General features: G+C 38.9%; 1 protein-coding gene across 5 annotated transcripts in view; it reads left to right on the top strand.

Moving 5' to 3' along the window:
* Window positions 1-222: 222 nt before the first annotated feature.
* Window positions 223-26,451, top strand: part of UNC5D (unc-5 netrin receptor D) — a 241,832-nt gene continuing 215,603 nt past the window's right edge. For 3 of the 5 annotated variants that reach the window (XM_064368647.1, XM_021675859.2, XM_064368646.1), the window contains exons 1-2: window positions 310-441; window positions 20,162-20,305. In XM_064368647.1, the coding sequence (XP_064224717.1) occupies window positions 360-441; window positions 20,162-20,305 (226 nt within the window). In that variant the 5' untranslated portion in view covers window positions 310-359. Of the gene's footprint in view, window positions 442-20,161; window positions 20,306-26,451 lie in introns of all 5 variants that reach the window. The other 2 variants (XM_064368648.1, XM_064368645.1) reach the window with 1 other exon arrangement.

The following is a 26,451-nucleotide window of genomic DNA, read 5'->3' as shown; positions in this document are numbered from 1 at the left end:
TTTGACCAATAACGCTGAAACCGTGCCTAGCTGGAGGCACCATATCCTCCTAGTTCAGCTTCTAGAAGATAATTCATTTGCATGGGTTCTACAAGCATGCTTTGTTAATACAGTAGAAGTTCTCCATCACAGATTCTTAAAACTGGTGTGGGTTTGCCATTGTGTCCTGATGTATGTGCCATCAATGTAGGCTGTGTTCTGATGTCCTCTTTGATTTCACAGGAACTGACAACAGCGAAGTCCTTCCTGAATCCATCCCATCAGCTCCCGGGACACTGCCTCATTTCATAGAGGAGCCAGATGATGCTTATATTATCAAGAGCAACCCTATTGCACTCAGGTGCAAAGCAAGGCCAGCCATGCAGATATTCTTCAAATGCAATGGCGAGTGGGTCCATCAGAACGAGCACGTCTCTGAGGAGAGTCTGGATGAGAGCTCAGGTAGGAGCGTGCAGCAGTCAGAAGCAGCTATAGCAACTCTTCAGATTCTCCAGTGATTATATGTCTGGGAAAGACTAGAAATCACCCCTCACCGCCTAGTGTGAATGAGGTCATAGTTAAATTACTCTTGGCATATAAGATGTGATCCTTTCTTCAAATGACTTCACAGCTGCCTTTCTAGTCTATTCCAATAAAATGCAGAGGCATTTTCTTCTTGCTATATGTAACTTTAAACATTGCATTTTGTATGGAAGTTGATACTCTCATAGTCACTGTTTTCATTTGCAGAATTCTAAATATTTTTGAGGACAAATACTGACTTTTGCATCAAACCCCTTGTTCAGTAGCATGATTTGAGTTTTGATAATCTTTCCTAGATTTTTATTCTTTGCACTTTATTCTCCACCATTGGTGGTTTTTGAGTCCTCTTTTAGTTTTTTTGACTGTGGTATAGTGGCAGATCCCAAATAAGGTTACCATATTCTAGCAGGATCTCGAATATGAAAGAATTGTGGGACCATCTTTATGTCATTAGTTTGTTGAATTTGGCTGATAAGTGGTGATGATGGAAATTATGATTATACTAGCTACAGCATATTGAGCACTCACTGTGTAACAGGCTTTATCTAAGCATTTGACATGCATTGTTATCTAGCTCAGTTTTTACAACAGCCCTCTGCAGTAGGTAATGCTGTTATTACCTTCTTCTAAACGAGGAAACTAAGGCTCAAAGAGATTAAGTAAACTAAGTGCTTGCCCTGGATGTCAAAGTGAGATAATTTGACTCAAAACCTTCAAAATGTATACCCTTTTATATTTTAATGTTGACAGAAACAATCTATGCTTTCGAACTTTGTTTTCTCAGAAAAGATTTAACCTGGTCACATGTTAGATTATTGATTTTTTTTTTTTTTTTTTTTTTTTTTAAGTTGGTCAACTATTTGACTTGGTCAGCTCACTAGATCTCAGACTTTTAAATAAGTCAGAAAACATCAGTACAACTGTGAAGTTTCAAGTTAGTTTAATTTATTAACTATATAGCAGTTATATTCTATATAACAAGGGAGGCCTTTCAGAGTATTCAGAGACAGGTAAGATAGTAGCCCATATAGGTGGGCTTTACACATAATGATAGAGATAAGATAAATATACCCATAAATGCAGTGCAGATGAAGTTAAGATAAATATCTGAAGACAAGACTATGGTGCTATGGAAGATTTGGACTATCAGTAAAGGTATTGTGGACTCAGTAGCGGTTGAAAGGGACATTGATGACTATGTAACTCAGATGGGCATAATAGATGCTCTACTATATGGGGGAGGGAGGAGTTTTAGTGGTCTGAAAGTCACAAATATTAGTAAATGAAGAAAGCTTAGTATATGTCCAGCAAAATGTTTGGTTTTGTTGAAATATAAAATTTACATACAAAAATAACAGCCGATAGCTAGAAAACCCAGTTTAATCAATAGCATGAAAGGCCTCAAATAAGAGTGTGGAGTCCTTTTCTTAGTTTTATGGATATTTTGGTTGTGGTGATGGATCCTATTGATGTACAGCTGGAGCTCTGCTTTAAAGAATGAATCTGGCAGAAAAGTTGGTAAGCAGAAACCAGAATAAGGAAGCTAGGAGACGGGCAATTCAGATGAGAGAAGGTAAGAGCTGGTTCAATAATTGGGGGGTGTAGGGGCACAGAAATAAAACCAGAATATAAGTAATTGTATTAACAAGGAGAAAAATCTGAGATCACAGTTTTCACAAGCTGAATTTGAAGTGCTTATGGTATATAATGAAGAGATGTAGATTTGGAACTTGGGAGAATTAGGAGGTAGAAGAGTAGATTTGGGAATCATTAGGAAAGAATGAAGCCATGTAGGTGGAAGAATTGCTAGAGGGGAAGGGGCAATATGGAAAGGAAGTAGACCTAGAAATACAGACCTCTTCAGAAGACAGGGACAGGAATGTCAGCCTCCAGCAAAGAAGTAAACAGGGGATGCTGTGTTCCAAAGCAAAAAGAGAAAATTATCTCAAAAAGATCTGTGGGTAAAACTCTATGAATAAAGAAAAGGGCCAAGAATTAAACATTTTATTTATATGTATACAAAGAGTGCTAATCATTACACAGTTCTCAACTACTGTTGGATTGCACTGTAAATTCAAAACTCCAAAAGTAGAGAAACACCTAAAACCCTATCATAATTCCCTATTCATTCCAAAGTGGAATTAGTAGGAGGAAGAAGAAACAAAGTTCCCCATTTAGAGATTTTGTTCTTCAGACCAAAGCATGCTTAGAATCCTAGAATCTAAGTGTAAGAACTGGAGAGATCTTAGTGATAAATAGCCCTATTTTATATTTTAAAAATCTTAAGAGTCAAGAGATATAATTAGGCTGGGCACAATCCCAGCACTTTGGGAGGTCGAGGCAGGTGGATCACGAGGTCAGGAGTTTGAGATCAGCCTGGCCAACATAGTGAAACTCCATCTCTACTAAAAATACAAAAATTAGCCAGGCGTCATGGTGGGTGCCTGTAATCCCAACTACTCAGGAGGCTGAGACAGGAGAATCACTTGAACCTGGGACGCGGAGATTGTAGTGAGCCAATTCCACAGCATTGAACTCCAGCCTGGGTGACAGAGCGAGACACTCTCTCAAAAAAGAAAAAAAGAGAGAGAGAGAGACAATTAGTTCATGGCATAGCTGTTTCAAGACCCAGATCTCCTGATTGCTCCTTCAGGCGAATTTCTTCAACACCATCAGCCACCTTTGCTTGTAGATTTATATACTTTTCTCCCAAATCAAAATGTTGACAAGTTTTCATGCTGACATATGGAAGGATTGAAGTGCACGCACATGGCTCATCATTTTCCATTATGAATCTATTTAGGGTTTTAGTCACTCGTGTATAATCCTATACGCATATCATTAGGATTTCTTTATTGCTGACCATTTCTTCCATCTTTGTAAAAGCCAATCCCTTAATTTGGGTCATGTTTTTGGCACTGTTAGACAAAAATTTAGAGCAAGCAATGATAGATATTTCCAGGATTGTTGGTACAGTTTACTTTTTGAAGGAAGGATTTGGCATTTTGATGGGAAAAAGAGAGAACAAATTGAATCTTGATTTCAGGAACATTTCCAATCTTGCGCTCCCAAGGCTGGGATCCAGGAGAGACCTAGATGGATAGCCTGGTGCTGGGAGAGATGGAGTCGGAGACAACAGCAGTCTTACTTACGTTGGCATTAAAAATTCAAAGGAAGACGCTGGAATTTGGGAGAGGGCAACCATGAGAATGATATCTACCATATAAGCAGAAGCCTACAAAACAATGGCAGAATATGAAAGGCTCATGTGTCTTTTGCTCAATTAGTACAACTAAAAAGAACTCAAATACCAGTGCCTCACTGGGGCTGTATGTTTTATCATTAGATGTCTCTGTCCTAGATTTTGCCCAGCCATGAACTCAAAATAGCAGAATCCCATTGGGCAAACTCTTCCAAATGAAAGAAAGAACATTGAAAAAAGATCAGCCATTTCTTTTACCACTGCTAGAAAAATCTTATATCCTTTCTCATATAAAGACCTCTTTAAGTATTGCAAGCCAATTCAACAGTGCACCCTCTTGTAATTTCACTACATTCTGTTTTGTTACTGCTTCCCCGTTTTTATTCCCCTAGCATTGCTAGGCAACTCCATGTCATGTGGATAGCATTTTTGATTACATTTTCTACCTCCATGTAGAAATCTCCTCTCCACTTCCTTAAAAAAAAAAGCCAATAAAGGACACATACTTCAAAAATTCATAAATGACAAAATCTAAAGAGATTATATACCATTTTTTAAAAATATGCTGTTGAGAAAGAATTTAAATTTTAGCAGTTACCTTTTTGAAAAGGACTTAATAAGCAGAACCTTTTCTTCCAAGTCATTTTGACTGAATCAATGCGAAGGAAATGTCTCTCCCTCAACTGTTTTCTTCTGTGTAGTTAATGAAAATCACTATGTACCACACACTGCAATTACGTTTCCTAAGCTCTATATTAATAGTAGAATTGTGGAAACAAGAGCAAGATGAGTGGAGATATTATACCCCGAACCAATACATAAGTGCAATTTAAGTTGGAAACAAAATGGCCTCAGGTATTGAAACATAGATGCATTACCGCCCTTGGGTTCTCCAAGGCAGAGCTGGGAAACAGGACTTGACTACCTTTACAGATTTAATGGCTTTTGACTGGATCCATAAAATAATTCCTCCCAGCCTAATGGGAGTAAATGACACTGAGAAGCCAAGGACAGTGGGACCACATTTGACCAGAGAGACAGAGAGTACTATCCATATTTTTTTGAGTCCTGTCAAAAGTAACTTCTGTGTCTCTTTGGACAACATATTCTCCATTTCTGAAATTCTAGAGAAATTTGAGATATATATTTATTTTTTATTTTATTTTTTTTACTTATGGGCATTTTGTCTTCAGAACTAATGGGAAATGCATAGGACCTGGGAGTGTTTGGAGTAGACAAAGAATCTTTTGTGTTCCTAAATTGGAAGCAATAAGTCCTTTCAGTTGTTAAAGGCTGCAAACTGCCTTTGGTCTTTCTGGTAATTTGGCCCTGTCATCTAACAGTTCAAATAAGAAGAAAACAGATTGGGTGTTTTCATGCAGTTTAGCTTGGAAAACCCAGAGCTAGAGTTCTTTCCTGCAAAAACTACAATTTATTTGACATGAGTTACTGGGTTTGCACAGACAAGGCTATATCTCTTAGTAATGTACACTTGCAGTTCCCTGCACTAGCCAAGAGATCCTCTTTCATTTGTTCTGCCTCATTTCATTTGGAAATATGGGAACTCGTCTTCCTTGTGTTGTTCTTCTGTTAACATCTGGAAGCTTAGAGTTGAGAAGTAATCTCAACCCAAGAGCCATGCCCCTGTGAAAGAATGAAGTAACACAGAAATTAAGAGCTTTAATCTAACAGGCAGACACACGTATATCATACACACAATAGTAAACAACAACAAACCACATGTATCTTGGCAATCAAGATTATGTGGCCTGTGGGGAGCTTGAGTTATCGATAAGCTAAACCACTTCTTTATTGTTCAATAAAAGCAGGAATTCTCTTAACAACACACTGTGACTCTTATCTTATTCCACCTCAGAGATATTGAATTCTAATGAGTGAAATAATGTGTATTCCAATGTGTTATGGGAAAAGTCTCAACTCTGGTAAACTAATATTTTCTTCTTAAAGAATTTCATTTCAGGGACCTCATTGTGTGTGATTTCCTTTTTAAACAACTGGAGTCACTCTCTGGGGATAAAAGGTTAATGGATTGTATTGAGAAAAGGGAGAAGAATAGAAATAAAAATGTATTAAATCTTAAAAGTTTATATCTTAGAATGTTGCTATGCTGGTGATGGGGATTTGAATATAGTATCTTCCAGAAAACCATTAATTTGAAGGTATCTTGAATGATTCACAAATCACCAAGGTATGTTTGTGAAGCATATATTTTAGACCACATAACATAGAAATAATCTCTAAAGTATTTCATTGACAGTTTGTGGGTTTAAAACTCACTTTGATAGAAGCCTTCTCCCTTCCCACCTTAGATTTCATCTTGTGTATCACTCTACTTCTCAGAGAAGACTGACATATTCTTAAAAGGTTTTCAGGAAAATATTATGAATTGCCTACATAAACTGTGGCAGAATATGAAAGCTTTGTTTCTTGTAGCTAATTTAACTTTTCTTACAAAAGGGAAATAAAAAGGAGATTATTTATTTTCCTTGCACCCTTAGCAGTGATAGAAGTGACCTAATCACTTTATATAATTTAATAAATTCTGATATCGATTAGACCTTTGTCTTAAAACCTAAATTCTTGGCCAGTCTCTTCAGTGCACACATTAAGAAGTATGTATATTGATTTAAAATACAAATTATAAAGATCTATACAAAAATGCAGAGAGAGAAACCTGAGGTTAGATTAATAGTTAAGAACATGGGTTTTGGTATAGAGAGCAATGTTTGAATTCGGGCTTTCCATTTACAAACTTTTTCAGGTAGCTATGGAATTGAGCTTCCTTTCTCCTTGGTTTCTCCATGTGTGAAATGGCAGCGAAAACTGTATCCACTGTCACATAGCGCCTAATATATGTGACATGCTTAGCCTAGGTCCTAGTGTACAGAAAATGCTTGGTCAAATGCTTGGTCAAGACTAGCCCTCAAAATGATGAATATAAAATAGTTATTTTCTTCTTCTAATTTTTTGAGACGGAGTCTCACTCTGTTGCCCAGGCTGGAGTGCAGTGACACTATCTCGGCTCACTGCAACCTCTGACTCTCGGATTCTAGCAGTTCTCTGCCTCAGACTTCCAAGTACCTAGGATTACAGGCACCCGCCACCACACCTGGCCAATTTTTTCTTTTTTAGTAGAGAAGGCATTTCACCGTCTTGGCCAGGCTTGTCTTGAACTCCTGACCTCATGATCCACCCACCTCAGCCTCCCAAACTGCTGGGATTACAGGTGTGAGCCACCACACCTGTCGTTTATTTTTGAATGAGACAAGTGGATGATGATTATGATTCAAAAAACAAATATATAATTGTAGAATTTTGCATTCCAAGGAGATAACAGGGCTAATATTATTGACAGGTAAATATTTGCTCTTCCTAGAGTAACATTGCCTTATTTGCATCTGATTCAACCATTCAGGTCACTTTGTTTCTTTATGTTACTCTCAGAGTCCATGGGAGTGTTACAGGAAAGCGGTCTTGATCCAGACCCCAAAAGAGTGTTCTTGGATCTTGTGCAAGAAATTCAGGGCATGTCTGCAGTACAAAGTAAAACCAAGTTTATTAAAAAAGTAAAGTACTGAAAGTACAGCTACTCCATAGACAGAGCATGACGTTCCTGAAAGTAAGAGGAGGAACGCGTCCACCCTAGGTACAATGCTTGTATATATGGGAGATCTGCTCTGCTTGAAGGGTTTGCAATAACGGATTAATTTTCTTAATTATTATATTTTGCAATAATCAGTATTATCTTTAAAGCAAAATTAGGAATGCCTTTTTTCTCCAGATATCAGGATATCTGTACACTCCCAAGTCTGGGTCTGTTTGGTAAACATTATTAATTTGTTCCCTTAACTGTCAACATCTAGAGGCTAGGAATGCATAACTTTGAGAATATAGCCCAGCAAGCCCCAGCCTCATTTTCCTAGCCCTCACTCAAGATGGAGTTGCTCTGGTTCGAATGCCTCTGATAGTAGCAATGTGGGGGATACAAGTGGTACAATATATGCCCTAACCTGAGGTCATAAGCCACTAGCAGGAGGTGATTTCAGTGGCTGCGGGAATGGAAAGTCATTGATTGAAGCAACAGGATTGGAAATCATGACCGTGTTGCCTACCATGTTGTGAGTAAGACACGGATTGAGTCATTCATGGGATGCTGTCTTCTAAACAACCCTTCTGTGTCCACTTCTGCCTCAAGTTTCTTTTCTTACTGTTGTCAGACAACACTATTAAGTTAATTTGCTTTCCTTTGCCAGACACCTCCGAGCTGATTAATTCTAATCTCTGGTGTGGAAGAAACTGGAGAGCTTGGGTGTATTCTTTGTTTCTGTACTTAACACTGAACTGGTAGTGCTTCTGAGGAATACGTGGAGGGCTTATTATCCTGGGAAAACTAAAGACTATTCATTAGGCATAGCACATATGCACATTCAAAGGATAACCATTTTATTTTTGGTCAAGATACATTTTTCTCTTGTTGCTAGGATGAAGTAATAAAAGACATTTAGCCCTAATTAATTATCTGCTGGTAAAATGAATCATTGTTCCGCCTTTTCATTTCTATATTTAATCTACTACTGTCAGTAGTATGTTGGCCTAAAGACGTCTAAGCTCTCTTATGATATGGAGGTGCAGTTCCATGACATTTCTTCCCTGTCAGTTTTGAAACTTCAAATGTGTGTGAGATACATGTGTCCTTACCAGAGTCCCCAGAGCCATGTTCTAGAAGCCAGGCCATATATTGAATAAGGACAGAGCTTTCAAATCGTAGGTAGAATGGCACCCAGACTCTGCTTCTGGTGCCATGGCAGTTGTCACAATGGGCACTGTGGAGGCAGATTAAAATGTCTCCCCCTCCAGCACAGAAGCTCCTTGAGAGTAGGGATCTTGAGGATTTGCTTGTCAATGTATCCTCAGCACCTAACACAGTGACGGGCACATACAGGGTGCTCAATAATTGTCTTTCCAATGACATATGTCATAAACCTTATGACATCTTTGATCTATTGCTTATGGTAGGGGACCAGTGGCAAAATAGTAATACTAAAAAATAGAAATAATAGTAACACAATGTTAAGATAAAAGACCAAAATGCATATGATGGTATTAGTAAAAGTAAAGGGCCATGCAAATACTATATAATTAACTAATAATAATAATAACAATATGTTATTCAAAATCTGAGTGAGAGTCTCATTGTTGAAGCATATTTTTCAATGCTCTGAACCTGAAGCAGTGAGACAAATGGAAAACATTCCTTATGTATGTGGAAGACTTTTTCCAGCTGAAAGGGCTTTCTGTCTGCTCAAGAGTCATCAGAGTAAGAGAGGATACCTCAACCAAATGCGGGCATCAGAGGGGCTGAGGAACCTTGGGAGTTCACGGTTCTTTCAAGAAAACTCTTGAATATAAGAGAATATTGTTTTTCAGGCGGGGCACAGTGGCTCACGCCTGTAATCCAAGCACTTTGGGAGACTAAGGTAGGTGGATCACATGAGGCCAAGAGTTCTAGACCAACCTGGCCATCAAGGTGAAACTTCATCTCTACCAAAAATGCAAAAATTAGGTGGGTGTGATGGCACATTCTTATAATCCCAGCTACTTGAGAGGCTCAGGCACAAAAATTGCTTGAACTTGGAAGGTGGAGGCTGCAGTGAGCCAAGCTTGCAGCACTGCACTGTGCCCTAGTTAACAGATACTATTGTTTTTCTTTCTTTTCTTTCTCTCTCTCTCTCTCTTTCTTTCTACAGAGTCTTGCTCTGTTGCCGAGGCTCGCGTGTAATGGCGTGATCTCAGCTTCTTGCAGCCTCTGCCTCTTGTGTTCAAGTGATTCTCCCTGCCTCAGCCTCCTGAGTAGCTGGGATTACAGGCACCTGTCACCATGACAAGCTAATTTTTGTATTTTTAGTAGAGACGGGGTTTCGCCATGTTGACCAGGCTGGTCTTGAACTCCTGACCTCAGGTATCTACCCACCTCTGCCTCCCAAAGTGCTGGGATTACAAGGGTGAGCCTCCGCGCCCGGCCCTGTTGGGATCCAGCTCAACCCTGTACGTGGGTGCTCCGAGTCCTGCTGGTGACAAGGGAGTGAGAAAAGAAATGAGACAAAGACAAGAGTAGAAGTTCACAGTGAGTCCAGGGGGCCAACTCACTCTCGCATGCAGTGAACTGCATTGGCACTGGGCTCTGGCTCCACACTCTTTTATTAGGTGCACTGTCTTATTAATCTGTCCGCTGTTGGAAGGGGAGGTAAGAAGGAAGATGGCTGGGTGGGGTAGGGTGGGCAGGACAGTGTGTCTCGCAGCATTCAATAGCAAATGTGGTTCTTCTAATTTGGATTGTCCATCCAGGTGCATCTACAAACAGGCACAGCAGATAAGGTGCCATAAGGTCTGACCACATACAATGCATCAAGGGGCTTTTATCTACCGAGCATTGCAGACACAGCAATCAAAATTACTCCATATTCTGAGAGCATAGGCAGAGCCTGTGGTGTTCCGGTTATCTCTGCCTTGTAAGGCTTTCCAGCCTCACAAGCTCCTATCTGCAAAGACCCTCCCGAGTCTTGTGAGGAGAGGTTGCATTCCTTCCCAGAGTTCTTGCACAAGCCCTCTTTATGAGATCCTTATGCAGATCCTATGTTGGGGAGAGATCATGGGACCAAAGCCGTCTTTGTTGCCTTGCAACCACACTGCAGCGTTTCCCGGAAAGAGCTCTCAGATAGTCTTTAGTGTAGGCCTCCTGTTACCGCTTGATCTCTGCTTTTATTTTACTGAACCATAGTTTGGAATTTTCTTAATTTAATATTTGATCCGTGGCACAAATCTCCATGTATAAAAAGCAAAGCAAGCTTGTAATAATTTATCCATGAGTAACACAGGTCTGCCCCTGGCCATCTTGACCTACATGGCCCACTATTGCTTTTCAAGGGAATTTGATTGCTTTGTTTCTCTCCCAAAGAACTGAGCAAGGCCCTACATCACTCATGAAGTTGTGTTGGAGTAATTCTTTGGGACTTTGTCTACAAAGAATGGAACACTCATTCTCTCAGCCCCAATCATGAAGTGCTAAAACGAGGATGATAAGGCACAAAGAAAGTGAAACATTGAAATGAAAAGGCCCCAGAAAACAGGCACCAAGCCTGGGATGAGAAAACCATTCTACCAAAACCTAGATGGCTGGTCATTTACTGCTTCTGTATGGTTTGGGGTGTGAGAAACATCTTACAGGGGAGGGATTCTCACTTCATTCTTGAATCTAGTGATTCCAGTCGGTAAGCTGAGCATCCTGCTACAGAGAACTTCCAAATGATTGAAGTAGTAAGGCTGAGTGGGGAGGCAAGTATTTGAGAACTGTGTCAAATTCCTCCCCAAGTGCCCATCACCAGGTGTGTTTGAGAACCGTCTGGAAACGGTAACCACAGCAGGATGCTGCTGACGGGCTTTGTGTCAGTGCGATAATGAGCGCTGGATGAAAAGCTCAGAGCCAGCTGTTGATAGGCACCAGGCTGGGGTTGGCATAGTACTGAATGTTAAATACTATTCCAGAATTCACTGTTTTGTCCAGAGCAAGTTAGGATCTTAGGCTGTGACTGTCGCCCTTTTATTAAAAGTTGACCAGAAATAAAGCATTTTATTTCTTTACCCCTCTCCATTTCTTTCCTTCTCTCTTTTGCATTTCTCTTCCTTGCACAGTGAGGCATATATCGTCAATTAGTTTGAAAATCCTCTAACTTTTAGTCTCCCAACAGGATTAGACCTGCTAAGAGTAACTAGTGTTTTCTATCTGATAAATAAGGGGATTATAGCAGTAACTGCTGTCAGCATTTTTCTCATTTAAACAAATAAAGCTGACAAACGATGAAGTTCTGTGCTGCTCTGTTATGTTTAGTACATGCAGAGCAATTATTCATCTGCTGCCAACATTAGTCTATCTACAGCTAAACCATCCAACAGCATAGAAAGCTTATTAGCATATCAGTACCATAGTCATATTTGTGTATTCTTTAAGACTCCATAACAAAGGCTGATGGTTATAATTTGCACAATAATTTAAAGGGTTGGACTTTTCTATGCTTATTAGAGTTATGCAAGTTATCAGGTACAATGCTACTCTTATTGATGACTTGCCATTTTTTGTCTGCCTGGAACTTCTGCTCCCCTGTAGCATTTTCTATGAACTAGCTGCCATCTCTGGAGATATAGAAGTAGATCGCTGTTTCTGCATGAATACTGTTAGATGAAATTCAGTGGAAGAAGAGATAGGGAAGATCAGTTTTCTTAAAGCCGCATCCCTTGGATATTTCTCATGTGTGAATATATCACGTATATGTATGCATATATATGTATGCACACATATACTCATATGTGTATATGAGTATGTATATATACATGTATATTGTATATGTAAAGGTGTATATGTCATTGATCAGTGAGGAGTTGAGAACTAATGTATTTAAAAATTGTTTGTCTTCTTCAATAGTTGTTTCTTGTTATGGTAGGGAAAAATATAATAGATACAAAGAATTCATGATTTGCCAAGGCTTCTTTTAGAAGGGATAGTTTGATAAAACTGAAGACCTCATGTTAAAAGAAGGCCTAATCTAGAGAGATAATATAGCTTTTGTGGGATGGCAATGACACTTGTGGCCTTTTAAAAAAGCCTGCACTGTGATGCTACTGGCTGGGAAAATACTGTGTTTGGGAGCAGTTGTTTCATAGGCACTTTGCTCTGCTGATCACATGGGGAGCGTCTGCTGGTAACTGCGCCATTCTACTGTTGAAATCATGACTTCAGCATTTTCCTCCCAACTGTGGTTAGCCTGAATGAGGGGTTACAAAACCTCCTGACAAGAATGGGGTAAGATCAGATATAATCTTCATAGTGGGGTGCTCTAGTCCCTTATATATGCTTTCCAAAGCACAGTGTGCAGCTGTTTATCTATGTGGCCATGTTTTCTAGTTGGGGCCTTGCTGACCCTGTCAGGACTGCCTTGCCCAGGACTGGATAATTCTTAGAGAGAGAAAACAACTTGCCTATGAGTTTACTTTTCATATGTAAACCAAGCAATCCAGAGGCCACACCCCTAATCACCATTTCTATGAAGTTCTTCTACTCCAGACCACTGTTCCCCTGCCCTAACCCCAGGACTAGGTACCAGACAACTGGGTAGTCATGATGCCCCAGAGCCCACTAACATTATGCAAGCTAGCCAATCCCAGCATATTCTGTTTCTTCTCATGCAGACCACAGTGGAAAGGCCCATTCCACTTGTTCCTCCATCCCTTCTGCCTCCTGAAAGACCCTGATGCTTCCCCATGTGGCTCTATATGGCTTGCTGTGCCTCCCGTCTCTAGGTATCTGTGAGTGTCAACTTCTTCCTTCTTGAAAGTCACTGCCATGTCTAAACGTCTTACAACACTTTATTGAAAAAAATCCTGGGTACTCTTCAGACACTATGGTGCCAAGATTAAATCACAGTGAGTTTTGTGATTTGAATTTGGACATTTCCTACGTTATAAACATGACAACCCTGAACCATTTCGAGATGGTGCTTGTCTTCATTTCCAAGCTGAAAAAAATCGATAGCTAGATATTCTTATAAGATGGGGAAAGTGAAAAAATGAAATTACTTCCCATTGGCTTAAACCTATTTCTTCTTTTTAATTGATACATAATAAGTTTACATATTTTGGGTGTGTGTGATATTTTGATACATTCATATAATGGTTAATAAATCAAGATAATAGGAATATCCCTCCCCTCAAACATTTATCTTTGTGCTGGGAATATTCAAATTCCTCTTTTCTAGCTATTTTGAAATATGCAACAGATTATTGTTAACTATAGTCGCTCTACTGAACTATCATACACTGGATCTTAGTTCTTCTACTTAACTGTATTTTATTGCCCATTCATTGACCTGTCTTCATCTCTTTATTGCCCTTCTTGACCTCTGGTAGCCACAGTCTACTGTCTATCTTCACAAGATCTACTTTTTCAGTTCTCACATATGAGTAAGAACGTGTGATATTTGTGTCTCTGCGCTTGGCTTATTGCATTTAACATATGACCTCCAGTTTCACTTGTGTTGCTACAAATGACAAGATTTCATTTCTTTTTATGGTTGAATATTTCATTATACACACACACACACACACACACACACACATACACACGCACCAGATTTTCTTCATTGCTTTATTGATGGATACACAGGTTGATTCCATATTTTAACTATTGTGGATAGTGTGATAAACATGGGGTTGCACAGATCTCTTTGATATATTGATTTCCTTTTGGGGAAGATATATAGGCCTAGCAATGGGATTGCTGAATCCTATGGAATATATGTTTTTAGTCATATATGGCCTTTATACTGTCTTCTGTAGTGACTATATTAATTTACATCCCCCAAATGGTATGTGAGGGTTATCTGTCTCCACATTCTCTCTAGTACCTATTGTTTGCCTTTTTGACAAAAACCATTTTCACTAGGGTGAGATGTGGTTTTGATTTGCATTTCCCTGATGATCTTTAGAGATGTGGGCTATTTTAAAATATATTTTTTGGCCATTTGTATGTCTCCTTTTGGTAAATGTCTATTCAGGTCTTGATTCTTTGCCCATTCGTAAATCTTTGGTTCTGTTTTTTGCTATTGAGTGGTTTGGGCTCCTCATATATTCTGGTTATTAATATCTTGTCAGATAGATAGTTTGCAAATATTTTCTCATATTCTGTGAGTTGTCTCTTAGGTGCTTATTTCCTTTCCAGGGCAGAAGCTTTTTAGCTTGATGAATCCTGTTTTTCTATTTTTACATTGGTTACCTGTGCTTTTAAGGTCTTAGTAAATACATTTTTAGCTTAACCAGTGTCCTGGAGAGTTTTCTCAGTGTCTTCTTGGAGTGATTTCATAGTTTCATGTCTTAGATTTGTTTTTATTTTGATCTGATTTTTTTATATGGTGAGAGATAAGGGTACAATTTTGTTTTTCTGTATGTGGATGTCCAGTTTCCCCAGAACCATTTATTGAAGATACTATCCTTTTGTCAATGTTGTTCTTGGTTCCTTTGGTCTTGGCTATTCAGGGTTTTTTGTGGGTTCGTACAAATTTTAGGATTACTTTTTCTATGTTTTGGAAAGATGTCATTGGTATTTTAATAAGGAGTGTCTTGAATCTCTGCATTGCTTTGCATAGTATTGACATTTTAATACCATTAATTCTTGCAATCCATGAACATGGAGTATCTTTACTTTTGTGTGTGTATATCCTCTTCAATGTCTTTCACCAGAGTTTCATCATTTTCTTTGCAGAGATCTTTCATGTCTTTGGTTAAGTTTATTCCCAAGTATTTTTTTGGGGGGGAGGGGGTGCGGGGGCTATTGTAAATGAGATTGCTTACTTGATTTCTTTTTCAGATTATTCACCACTAATGTATTTAATTGCTACTGATATTTGTACATTGATTTTGTATCCTGCAACTATACAGAATTTGTTTATCAATTCCAGCATTTCTTAGTGGAATCTTTACATTTTTCTAAATATAAGATCAAGTCATCTACAAACAAGGCTAATTTGACTTCTTTCTTTCCAAATGAATGCCTCTTACTTGTTTCTCTTGCGTGATTGCTCTGGCTAGGACTTCAGTACTATGCTCAATAAAAATGTAAAAGTGAACACCCTTGTTGTGTTTCAGATTTAGGGGAAACACTTTCAGTGTTCCTCTGTTCAGTAAACTGTTAGCTGTAGGTTTGTCATATATGGACTTTATTGTTTGAGGTATGTTCTTTATATGTATAGTTATTTGAGGTTTTTATCATGAAGGGATGTTGAATTTTGTCAAATGCTTTTTCAGCAACTATTTAAAGGATCACTTTTTTCTTGTTATTTTTCATTCTATTAATATGATATGTCATGTTTATTGATTTGCTTATGTTGAAGTGTCCTCACCCTCTGAGATCAATCCTGCTTGTTTATGGTGAATGATTCTTTTAATGTGTTACTGAATTTGATTTGCTAGTATTTCATTGAGTATCTTTGCCATCTGTGTTCATCAAGTATATTGGCGTGTAGTTTTGCTGTTGTTGTGTCTTTGTGTGGTTTTGGTATCAGGGTAATGCTGCCTTCACAGAATGAGTTTGGAAGTATCCTCTCTTCTTCAGTTTCTTCTTTAATTTTTTGAGGCTTGTTTTATGACCTATCCTGTGGTCCATTCTGGAGAATATGTTACGTGCTAAAGAGATGAATCTGTCTTCTGTAGCAGCTGGGTAAAATGCTTGAACACATTTCTTTTCTTTTTTTATTGCATTTTAGGTTTGGGGGTACATGTGAAGAACATGAAAGATTGTTGCATAGGTGTATATGTGGCAGTGTGATTTGCTGCATTCCTCCCCTTCACCTATATCTGGCATTTCTCCCCATGATACCTCTCCCCACCTCCCCACCCCCCGCTGCCCCTCCCCTATTTCCCCCTGACAGACCCCAGTGTGTAGTGCTTCCCTCCCTGTGTCCATGTGTTCTCATTGTTCAACACCCGCCTATGAGTGAGAACATGCGGTGTTTGATTTCGTGTTCTTACCTTAAAGGTTACTGAATGCTTCCTTGGTGAGACTCCACTTCTCAAAGTGTGGGTCTATTCTGCTTTAATAGGTCTCCCTGTTCTGTAATATAGGAGCTCTGGCATATTAAAGTCACTCTACCTCCTCCTACCTGTGTGCATTGATGGATGTTCTCTCTCCTCCACCGAGATCATCGACCATTTGGCCAGATAGGAAAACATAAAGCAAGCCCTCTTCTCCAGAGCCTACTGCCTCCGTCTTACCTGCTCAACTTTACTTTCTAATATGCATGTTCTACTCCAATCTGCTTTCTGTCCTAATAAACTTAAAAACAAACAAACAAAAAAAACACAATGGTTTTAGAGGTACAAGTGGTTTTTGGTTACATGGATGAATTGTATATTGGTGAAGTCTGGGCTTTTAACATACTTGACACCCAAATAGTGTACATCGTATGCTATAAGTAGTTTTATATCCGTCACCCTGTTTAATCCTCCCTGCTTCTGAGACTCCGGTGTCCATTATACCACTCTGTATTTCCCTGCATACCTATGGTTTGGCTCCCAATCAGATGTGAAAACATGCAGTATTTGGTTTCCCATTCCTGAGTTACTTCATTTAGGAGAATGGTCTCCAGGTCCATCCAAGTTAATGCAAAATACATGATTTTATTCTTTTTTTATGGCTGAGTGACATTCCATGATATAATATATTTTCATTATCCATTCATTGGCTGATGGGCCTTTTGATTGATTCCGTTTCTTTGTAATTGTGAATTGTGGTGTCATAAACGTACGAGTTCAGGTATCGTCTTTATATAATGACTTCTTTTCCTTTGAGTAGATATCCAGTAGTGAGATTACTGGATCAAGTGGCAGATCTACTTGTAGTACTTTGAGAAATCTCCATGTTGTTTTCAACAGAGGTTTTACTGATTTATGCTTCCACCAACTATAAGTATTCCCTTTTCACTACCTCCATGCCAACAACTGCTATATTTAGACTTTTTAATAATGGTCATTTTGACTGGGGTAAGGTGGTGGCTTATGGTGGTGTTAATTTACATTTCCTTATGATTAGTAATGTTGAGCATTTTTCTCTGTTGAACACGTGTATATCTTTTTTTGAAAAATCTGTTCATGATGTTTGCCTACTTCTTACTGGGATTATTTGTCTTTTCTTGCTGACTTGCTTGAGTCCTTTGTAGATTTTGGATATTATTTCTTTGTGGAATACATAGTTTGCAAATATTTTTCTCCTATTCTGTAGGTTGGCTATTTACTCTCTTATTTCTTTTGTTGTGCTTTTCAGTTTAAGTCTCATTTATTTTTGTTTTTAATGCATTTGCTTTTGGTTCTTAGTCATAAATTATTTGCCTAGGCCAATGTCCAGTAGACTTTTTCTAGGTTTTCTCAGCAGACTTTTTCTAGATTTTCTTCTAGAATTTTTATGGTTTAAGGTCCTGCATTCAAGTCTTTAATCCATTTTTAGTTAATTGTTGTATATGGTGAGATGGATCCAGTTTCATTCTTCTGCATTGGAGATCCAGTTTACCCAGCACCATTTATTGAATTAGGGTGTCCTTTCCCCAGTGTATATTTTTGTCTGCTTCGAACAATTTTTTAACACTTTCCTTTATTTCCACTTTCTGTGATAATCTTTCCTGTCACCTTTGCCCGCCAACTCCACCTTCTCCTGGACTTTGTCTGCCCACTCATATTTCTTATATCATTAAAGTGCAAAGAAAGAAAAAACAAAGCAGCAGGAACAACATCACCTCTAAGGCTCCTTTTCTCCTATTTGATTTAGGAGTGAGCTTTCAGGACCCTTAGTCTCTGACAGGGGAAAAAACATGGTACTTTTATACTTTTCACAAACAGGGGAAACGTGAGTTATCAACTGTCATCAAGATGATTTTCTGTTAACTGCGTTCCTCCCACAAATTTAGAAAATATACCTCAAACTGCACATGGTGACTTATGTGGCCACAGCCATGTCTCATCACACACTATAAATAATATGTTATTGATTGGGTAGAAGGGAACGTTTCCCCAGCTGACTAATCCTACACCTCCATTCTTGTTTTTTAAATCCTGCAACCAAGATACAATCATGATCCACCTCCTCCATCGAGAGTTTTGAACTCATTTTGAGTATAGTGATGATTCTATCCCCTGAATTTCTTTTAGACTTAAAAACCATAGTTATGTACTTTAATTTTAAAAATAGTTCCATGTATTAATCTTATTGTCATAATTAAGTGTAAGTGTCTAAAATAAAGGGACAGAATTGAATTATTGAGAGGTACCTGAACGTAATGCTGGTTTTGGTGTAAGACCACCTGTCTCAAACTTTGGACTCTTCATTTACAAACTCTGTGACTGTGGACAAATGGCATAGCATCTCTGAGTCATAGTTCTTTCCTCTGCAAAGTAGGGACACAATAACATGCATTGCCACAGAGTACTGTGGAAATGTAAGGAGCAAATAGGTTCAAGGTTTATCATGATTACGAGGCAGTTAGGTGGAATTCAATAAGCATTGCCTCCTCTTCTCCCCCCACGCTGTCTAACGTAGAGCAAGGCACAACCTCAGAGAATGTGTGCTGGATGGAGAGGACATGCTGGCTGTAAAGGCTGCCTCCCTGTTTGTGATGAGTTAACTGGTGAGGCAAGTGAGGTGCCCCCTCCATCCTTGGCACAGGGCGACTGTTATTCCCAAAGAGAGAATGGTTGGTAGTCCTTGGTTAAAGGTGGAGAAGAAGCTCACACTCTCCAGTTAGAAGCACCAAACAATTTGTTTAATTTTAGAAGGATGACTGTAAAGTGACAAAAAATTAAAAGATTATGGTCGTAAAGCTCCATCTCAGTTTTCTGCTGTGCCCTTAGCCACTCTTTCTATAAAAACCCCTTTCTTCAAATTCTGATACCATTACTATGGGGGCCTCCCTGGGTTCTCCTCTCAGGACTTTAAGACTAACCTGGTTTATGTGTACTATGATATATTGTTAAAAAATACAGAAAAGCAAAAAATAAATATTTTAAGTGATAGATATCCCACTTACTCTGATTTGATCATTACATATTGTATACATATATCAAAATATCGCATATAGCTGGGCACAGTGGTTCACACCTATAATCCCAGCATTTTGGGAGGCCAAAATGGGAGGATTACTTGAGGCCAGGAGTTTGAGACCAGCCTGGTCAACATAGTGAGACCCCCATTGCTAAAAGAAAAATACTTATTTCAACTTGTCTCCTCTTTGTGCTCATTCCTTCTTTTGGTCCCATGGTTTTGTTGTCCTGAGCCTTTGATGCTGGTGCCTTGGTCCTTCCTCGAATTTTTAGCCTGATCATCCCATCTGCACATGTTCACTGCCTCCTTTCTTCTAAGCAATACTGTTACAATGACCCTCCCCAGCTGCCAAACCCAGAAGTAGGGGCCTTAGAACAACTTGGAACTGTGTCTCTGGCATTGGTGTGTGGAGACCTCTTTGGCTTGTAGAATCCCACCAATTAACATTGTGCAAAATCTAGTAGAATCCCACAAATTAACATCGTACAAAATCTTTGAGGAATGTAGTGCCAAAGACAAACAGTACTGTGTAGAGGTACTGCGAGAACTATTCTATTGCATGGGAGCCACAATTGGTTGGTAACACTTTACACATGTGCTTTCCAGACTACTCAGCTGTGGAAATTTAATTAGCAGTAATATATTATTGTCAAAGTAATTAAAAACCTTGCCTTGATTAAAAACAGGATTGTTTAATTAAAAAGAAAAGGTTTGGCTAACCTGAACTTTCTGTTTGGGAAATACAACAGCCTCAGCTGATTTTTCTCTCTCTCTCCCACCATCAGGCTTGAAGGTCCGTGAGGTGTTCATCAATGTTACCAGGCAACAGGTGGAGGACTTCCACGGGCCCGAGGACTATTGGTGCCAGTGTGTGGCGTGGAGCCACCTGGGAACCTCCAAGAGCAGGAAGGCCTCTGTGCGCATAGCCTGTAAGTTCATTCTGGGTGACCTTGTCTTGTAAAAACACAAATGAGAGTTAAATAGAGCTGAAGAGAGGCTTTGGAGATGTCAGATGCTTCTGGAGAATGTAGATGAGAGGACTTAAATTTACTCTTTTAAGATGGTATTTTAAAATGTCTGATAATTTCTGGCCAGGAGTGGTACAGTCGTTCATAACTGTAATCCTAGCACTTTGGGAGGCTGAGGCGGGAAGATTACTTGAGACCAGGAGTTAAGCCTGGCCAACATGGTGAAACCCTGTCTCTACTGAAAATACAAAAATTGGCCGGGTGTGGTGGTGTGCGTCTGTCGCAGCTACTGGGGGCGCTGAGGCAGGAGAATCATTTGAACCCAGGAGGTAGAGGTTGCAGGGAGCTGAGATCTTTCCACTGCACTTCTGCCTGGGTTAAAGAATGAAAGAGACTCCTTCTCAAAAAATAAATAAGTTTGATAATTTCCTCCAGAGTACAATCAGCAAATCAGTTTGGCTAAGAGGTTCTGCCTAGATGGTAGAGTGCAGGTGTCTCAACAATGCCAGGAAGAATCTGTTCCTGAGAGAATGAAATTCACACCAATGGATTCTGCTGTTCACTGTCAGTGACAAAGTTCAAGGGGCGCTTATGGGAAAATCTGAGCAATGACTGTTTACTTTCCAGCAGATCTGCAAAAATACTACATTAAAGACATTAAGGGATTTTTATAGCCTACTGTTCAATCTCTTCTCTGTGAATCTTAAAACATGGAAATGAGTTTTAAAACTGCATTAGTTTGACCCAGGTAGGATGAAAAAAATATACACACTTGAAAAATAATATGAAAGAAAGAAAATTGCTTTTCAGGAGAGTCCAAGATTTCTTTATCATATTTCAGCATCAGTGTTTTTATAATTTTTAAAGAAGTTCATAAATACACAAACTTCTTTTCTCCTCCTTGAAAATGTCTTCAGCCCTCCCACTTCTATTATTCCACCTCCATGGATCCCCAGAAGACCTCCTTTGTGTGCCCGGAACTGTAAAAACCCCTCCAGAAAGAATTAGGAGATGGAGAAAGAGATGGTTATTGTTGTTTTATTCAAATATTGTCTTTTGAGAGTGTCATAAAAAATACAGGACGAGAGAGATTTATTTGAGGACTGAAGTAATTCTTCATAGCAGATGCTGATGGTTTAGGGATTAAGAATAGGAGTGAATTGCTATTTGTAGAGACATTTATGTTTCCTGGGAAATGAAATCTTCCTCTTAAAAATATGCATTTCACCTTCATTCTACTGGCGATTTGGGGTGGCCCTCTCCTGGGTGTTGCCTGAGTTATAATAGGCCAGGGAGAAGACGTCACCTCATAAGCCATGCTCTTGATTGGAGAGCCATGGGAAATATTTTCCTATAGTTATTTAGTTAATTAACTTTACCCAACAGTTATTTTATGATTTTAAAGTAGCAGATCAGCTGAGAGAGGGAATATGTTTGCATTTAATCTCTTCTTAACAAGTTCACGTCTGTAATCCCAGTGTGGTCTCAATCAGGCCAGCCAGGGCATCTGACTTGAGTCAACCTAAAGTAAGTAATTTCAAGGCTCTTTCTGCAAAACAGCAGAGGGGATTTCAAAGTAGGCCCCCTCAGGTTTTTCTGCTCACCCTCACTTTTCCTTTCCTGTTCACTTCTCTGAGGCCCACATGACCTATACTCTGAACTACTGTAAATAGCATCTCCCTGATCTCTGCACGTGCCCATCCTTCCCATCTCCATCTTTCTTGCTCCCTTAATTTTACATTGCCACTTGCTGTTAGAAACTTCCAGGGGTTTTGTCCAAGGAAAAGCTTTCTTTTTGCTTACAAAATGTTGCAAAAAATGGCTCAAATAATACCTTTGTTAATTTCCCATTGCCATCATGGGTACAGTATTCTTTGTTCTTTCAAACACTTTGCACTTCTGTGTGTCACCCTCACGTGTCTGATTTGTGCCTTCACTGCTGCAGTTTTTACTTTCATACATGCGTGGCATGGGGAGGAACCCAGACTCAGACTCCTGTTGGTTTCCAACTTCAGTCCCACTATTGAGTTTTGTGATGATAGGCAAATTATTTTGTCTCTCTCTGTCTTAATGTTTTCATTGATAAAAGGGTGCCTAGTTGATAGAATTATTTTGATAGTTAGAGGTAAACTGTATCTAAAACTGTGCCTGGCACTGATGAGCATTTATCAATCATCAGCTATTATTTTATGATATCTTTGATTCTCCATAGCACCAGAATCTTTCACTTGCAGATGTGTTAATCCTTATTGAAACTAATTGAATTAAAATTTTAGTAACTTAGTAATTTTTGTGTAAATTATGGACATATATGATATATGTGTATATGTGTGTGTGTATATATATACACACATGGGGGGGAAGGGAGAAAGAGAAAGAGAGTGAGAGGCAGAGATGGGGTCTTGCTATGTTGCCCAGGCTACTTGAATTCCTGGCCTCCTAAAGTGCTGGGATGATAGGCACAAACCACTGAGCCTGGCCCCAGAAAACACTTTTCTATCATTTCCCACCTTTTCAGAATCATAAAATATTTTTTGTGCTAATAATCTCACAAGTCACCTTAGAGATTCAAAAAATATTTTGTCACTCTTTTGTATCTTTATCAAAGATGTGATAAGGATGTGATTTTTAAATAAAACTATGTCTGAGTATTGTTAAAGCATATATTACCCAGTTTACTTAATATAATATCTAATATTTGCAAGACATATTTAGTTTCTTCTCATGTAGCAAGTGAGAGGGTTTTTAATTTATTTAAAATTATTTATGCAAGTCAAGACATGATTTGTCATTAAATATTGCATTTGACTTGGGGACCAGTGTACATTAAAATGTAAATTGAAATTTAACTAGTGTAATGGCATCAAAAGTCAGGGAGGTGGGGGAATTGCCTTTAGACCTTGCTTGGAATTCTTTTGATTTGCTTGCAGGGAAAAGAAAAAATCCACTTTAGAAAAAAAAAAATGTCTTTCATGTTATATAGGGATACGAGGGATTTCTGGCTATTTGTAAGCATTTTCCTGCAAGTGACACACTGGGCGTGAGGATGGTCTTTATTCCCAATAAATGAAAAGCTAAATTGGATATAATTCACTATGTTTCTTCTTTTTAAGATTGGTTTTTGAAGTACTAGACACATCTTAATGTGCTAAATGAGGATTCTGTTAGATGAATGTAGCTTATGAATCTGATGACAATCATCTTGAGGGGGCTTTGCAAAACTAGTATCATTTTAATATTGTTCATTAAATTGTTGGAGTTCACCATCAGAGCCCCTTATGTTTCCTGCATTTAACCAATTATCCAGCAAGAATTACTAATTTTAAAACTGCCGTGGGCTGGGCTCAGTGGCTCATGCCTGTAATCCTGGCACTTTGGGAGGCTGAGGTAGGTGATTGCTTGAGCCCAGGAGTTCAAGACCAGCCTGGCCAACATGTCAAAAACCCATCTCTAGAAAAAAAAAAATCCAAAAATTAGATGGGCATGATGGCATGTGCCTGTGGTGCCAGATACTTGGGAGGCTGAAGTGGGAGGATTATTTGAGACCAGGAGGTGAAGGTTGCAGTGAGCCAAGATTGTGCCACTGCACTCCAGCCTTGTCGACAGAGTGAGACTCTCTCAAAACAACAACAACAAAAACACAAACCAAACAAACGAAAAAGCTGAAAAAACTGTATGGGCTAAACCTCTGTAGCATCTGGGACAATTCAGCAGAGTGATGCATTGACCCGTAGGGTCTTGACATGATCACCTTAACCAGTGTTTACAAAAACACCAGAAAGCTCATTAGAATGATATCACTTAGAGATAATTTGATTTTAAAGGGAAATTATATAAACAAAATTAATTAATTTATATAATGCATGTATTTACTGAAGTGGATTCAGTTAAATATGCAGAGTCCTAGCTTTCACCCCAGGCTTTCGGGTTGAGACTGGAGAAAGGACCTAGAAAGGCGTGTTTGTATCCAGTTGTATCCAGGTGATTATATGATCACCTTGGGGATGTCTTGCCCAGAAGCAGTGTTTCTCAAACTTTAACATGCATGCAAAAATCAACTAGGCTCTTATTAAAATGCTGGCGATTCAGTTAAAATGATTTGGTGTGGCTGGTATGAGGTCTGCAATTTTATATTCCTAATGAAGTCCCTGGATATGTACGGATGATGCCATTGGGTCTGTGGACCATACTTTTAGCAATAAGACCCTAAAATATGTTTCTGAAGCAACTATTTGGAAAATGTTGATTTAACCATTCACCTAATTTCCTCACTTAACAGCTGGGAAAGTGATGTTTCAAAAGGCAAAAGTTAGGTGAGCTGGATATGTTGGTGCATGCCTGTAGTCATGGCTACTCAGGAAGCAGAGGTGGGAGAGTCACTTGAGCCCAGGAGTTCAGGGCTGTTGTATGCTCTGATCACACCTGTGAATAGCCACTGCACTCCAGCCTGGGATACACAGCAAGAACCCATCTCTTAGGGAAGAAAAAAAAAAAAAGAAAAGAAAAAAGTTAGGTGACTAAAAGTCACCCAGCTAATAGCAGATATAGAACCAGGTCCTGTATCTTTCACCCTCTCTCCCTGAGTTCTGTTGTCACTAAGGTATGTTAATCCTTTTCTGTTACATGGAAGTTTAAAAATCATAATAGAAAAAAGTTCATGTGCCTTTGAGTGTTTGCTTGAGGAAAGCAGTAATAGCTTTCCTTTCTTATTTATGAGTGAATTGCATTCCTCCTCATGGTCCAGTTATAGTGTGTGTCTGTGTGTGTACACATGCATGCACACACACATTTTGTTTTAGGAGCCAAAGTGAGTGTTATCTTAAACTATTGTTTTTTTCCTTAATAATTCCTCACTGTGTCAGGAAGATGTTGGCTGCCGTCCAACTGCCTGGGGCCGGAAATTGTGGAGGCCTAGTTTCAAAAGTGATTTTATAGAGGTAAAAATAAATAAATAAAGCCAACCTACATTTATGCCATAAAACTGGCAGAAGTCTGTCTCTAGGGAACGACTCCCACAGGCCTCCTCTTGTTTGTCTGGTTCAATAGAGCCAGAGATAGACGGGCACGCCGTGGCATCTGTTACTTCTGGTGCTGGATGGTTGTCAAAGCTAGGAATATTCAATTATTTGTTGTTGTTTATTTTCATGTGTGAACATTTGGCTGCCTAGCCCTTTATTTTCTTCCCTGTTTTTCTCCTTCTTCTTCATCTGCTTATAAAATGTTGGGCCTGTATTATTAACCCTTCTTAACACTTGGGCCTTTTCTCCAATGTGATTGTTGGTATTGGAGAAGAAAGGAAATGTTTGCCCATTTTAGTCAAGCCTGTTATAGCAAGTTAGCCATTTGAAAGTAAACACAGCAGAAAACCACTATTTTGTTTGTTTGTTTTTTTCATGTATAAAATGTGATACATCCTGAATATAATTTAAATATGCTGCTGATTTAAGACACCCCTAAAATATCTATGCAATTGTGCCAAGAAGGAGTAAAGAAATTAGAAGAGAATTTCACTCAAAAGCTTTGAAACTCCCATAGTCAAAGCAGTATTATTTTCATTTGCTTTTTGAACAGTAAAAATTTTTTGAAAATGGTGGAAGAGAGACATCAAATGAAACCTCAGTTATGGAGCTTGGCTTCATGGCTTCGATAAATAATTTCTTACCCACTAAAAACTGTTAATGGCCCTCTGCTACCCACAAATTTGAATATATAAAGAAATAAATCTATGCACATCTTCCTGGCTTACAGATTCAGCTTTCCCATACATTTCTGTTCTTACCTCCAGTGATATCCCTACAAGTGTACTTTGTCTACTTGAGTGGCATGACCTAGATGCTTACAGTCTGGGATGTGGGATTCTCTTTTCTCCTCCTTGACTTACTTCTCTCTTTTTTCCTCCTTGGAACATATTCTGTGGCCCATCTCACACTCCTATCTCTCCCTAAATCCAAGGGCCATCTTTCTTGCTGTTTCCTTCACAAAACCTAGTTTAGCAAATTGCCTATAACTTGTTGATTCCAGCAGCCTCACATACCAACTAAGTCATTGAACGGAATGCTCTCTGGCATCCCCAGCTTCAACATTTCATAAATTCTAAATGTCTAAAA

The sequence above is a fragment of the Aotus nancymaae genome, unplaced genomic scaffold (genome assembly GCF_030222135.1).
Source record: "Aotus nancymaae isolate 86718 unplaced genomic scaffold, 86718_ANA_hifiasm-v0.15.2.pri h1tg000079l, whole genome shotgun sequence".
NCBI classification, from domain to species: Eukaryota; Metazoa; Chordata; class Mammalia; order Primates; family Aotidae; genus Aotus; species Aotus nancymaae.
Note: the sequence above shows the minus strand (reverse complement) of the source record. Positions and strands in the feature narration are given on the sequence as shown.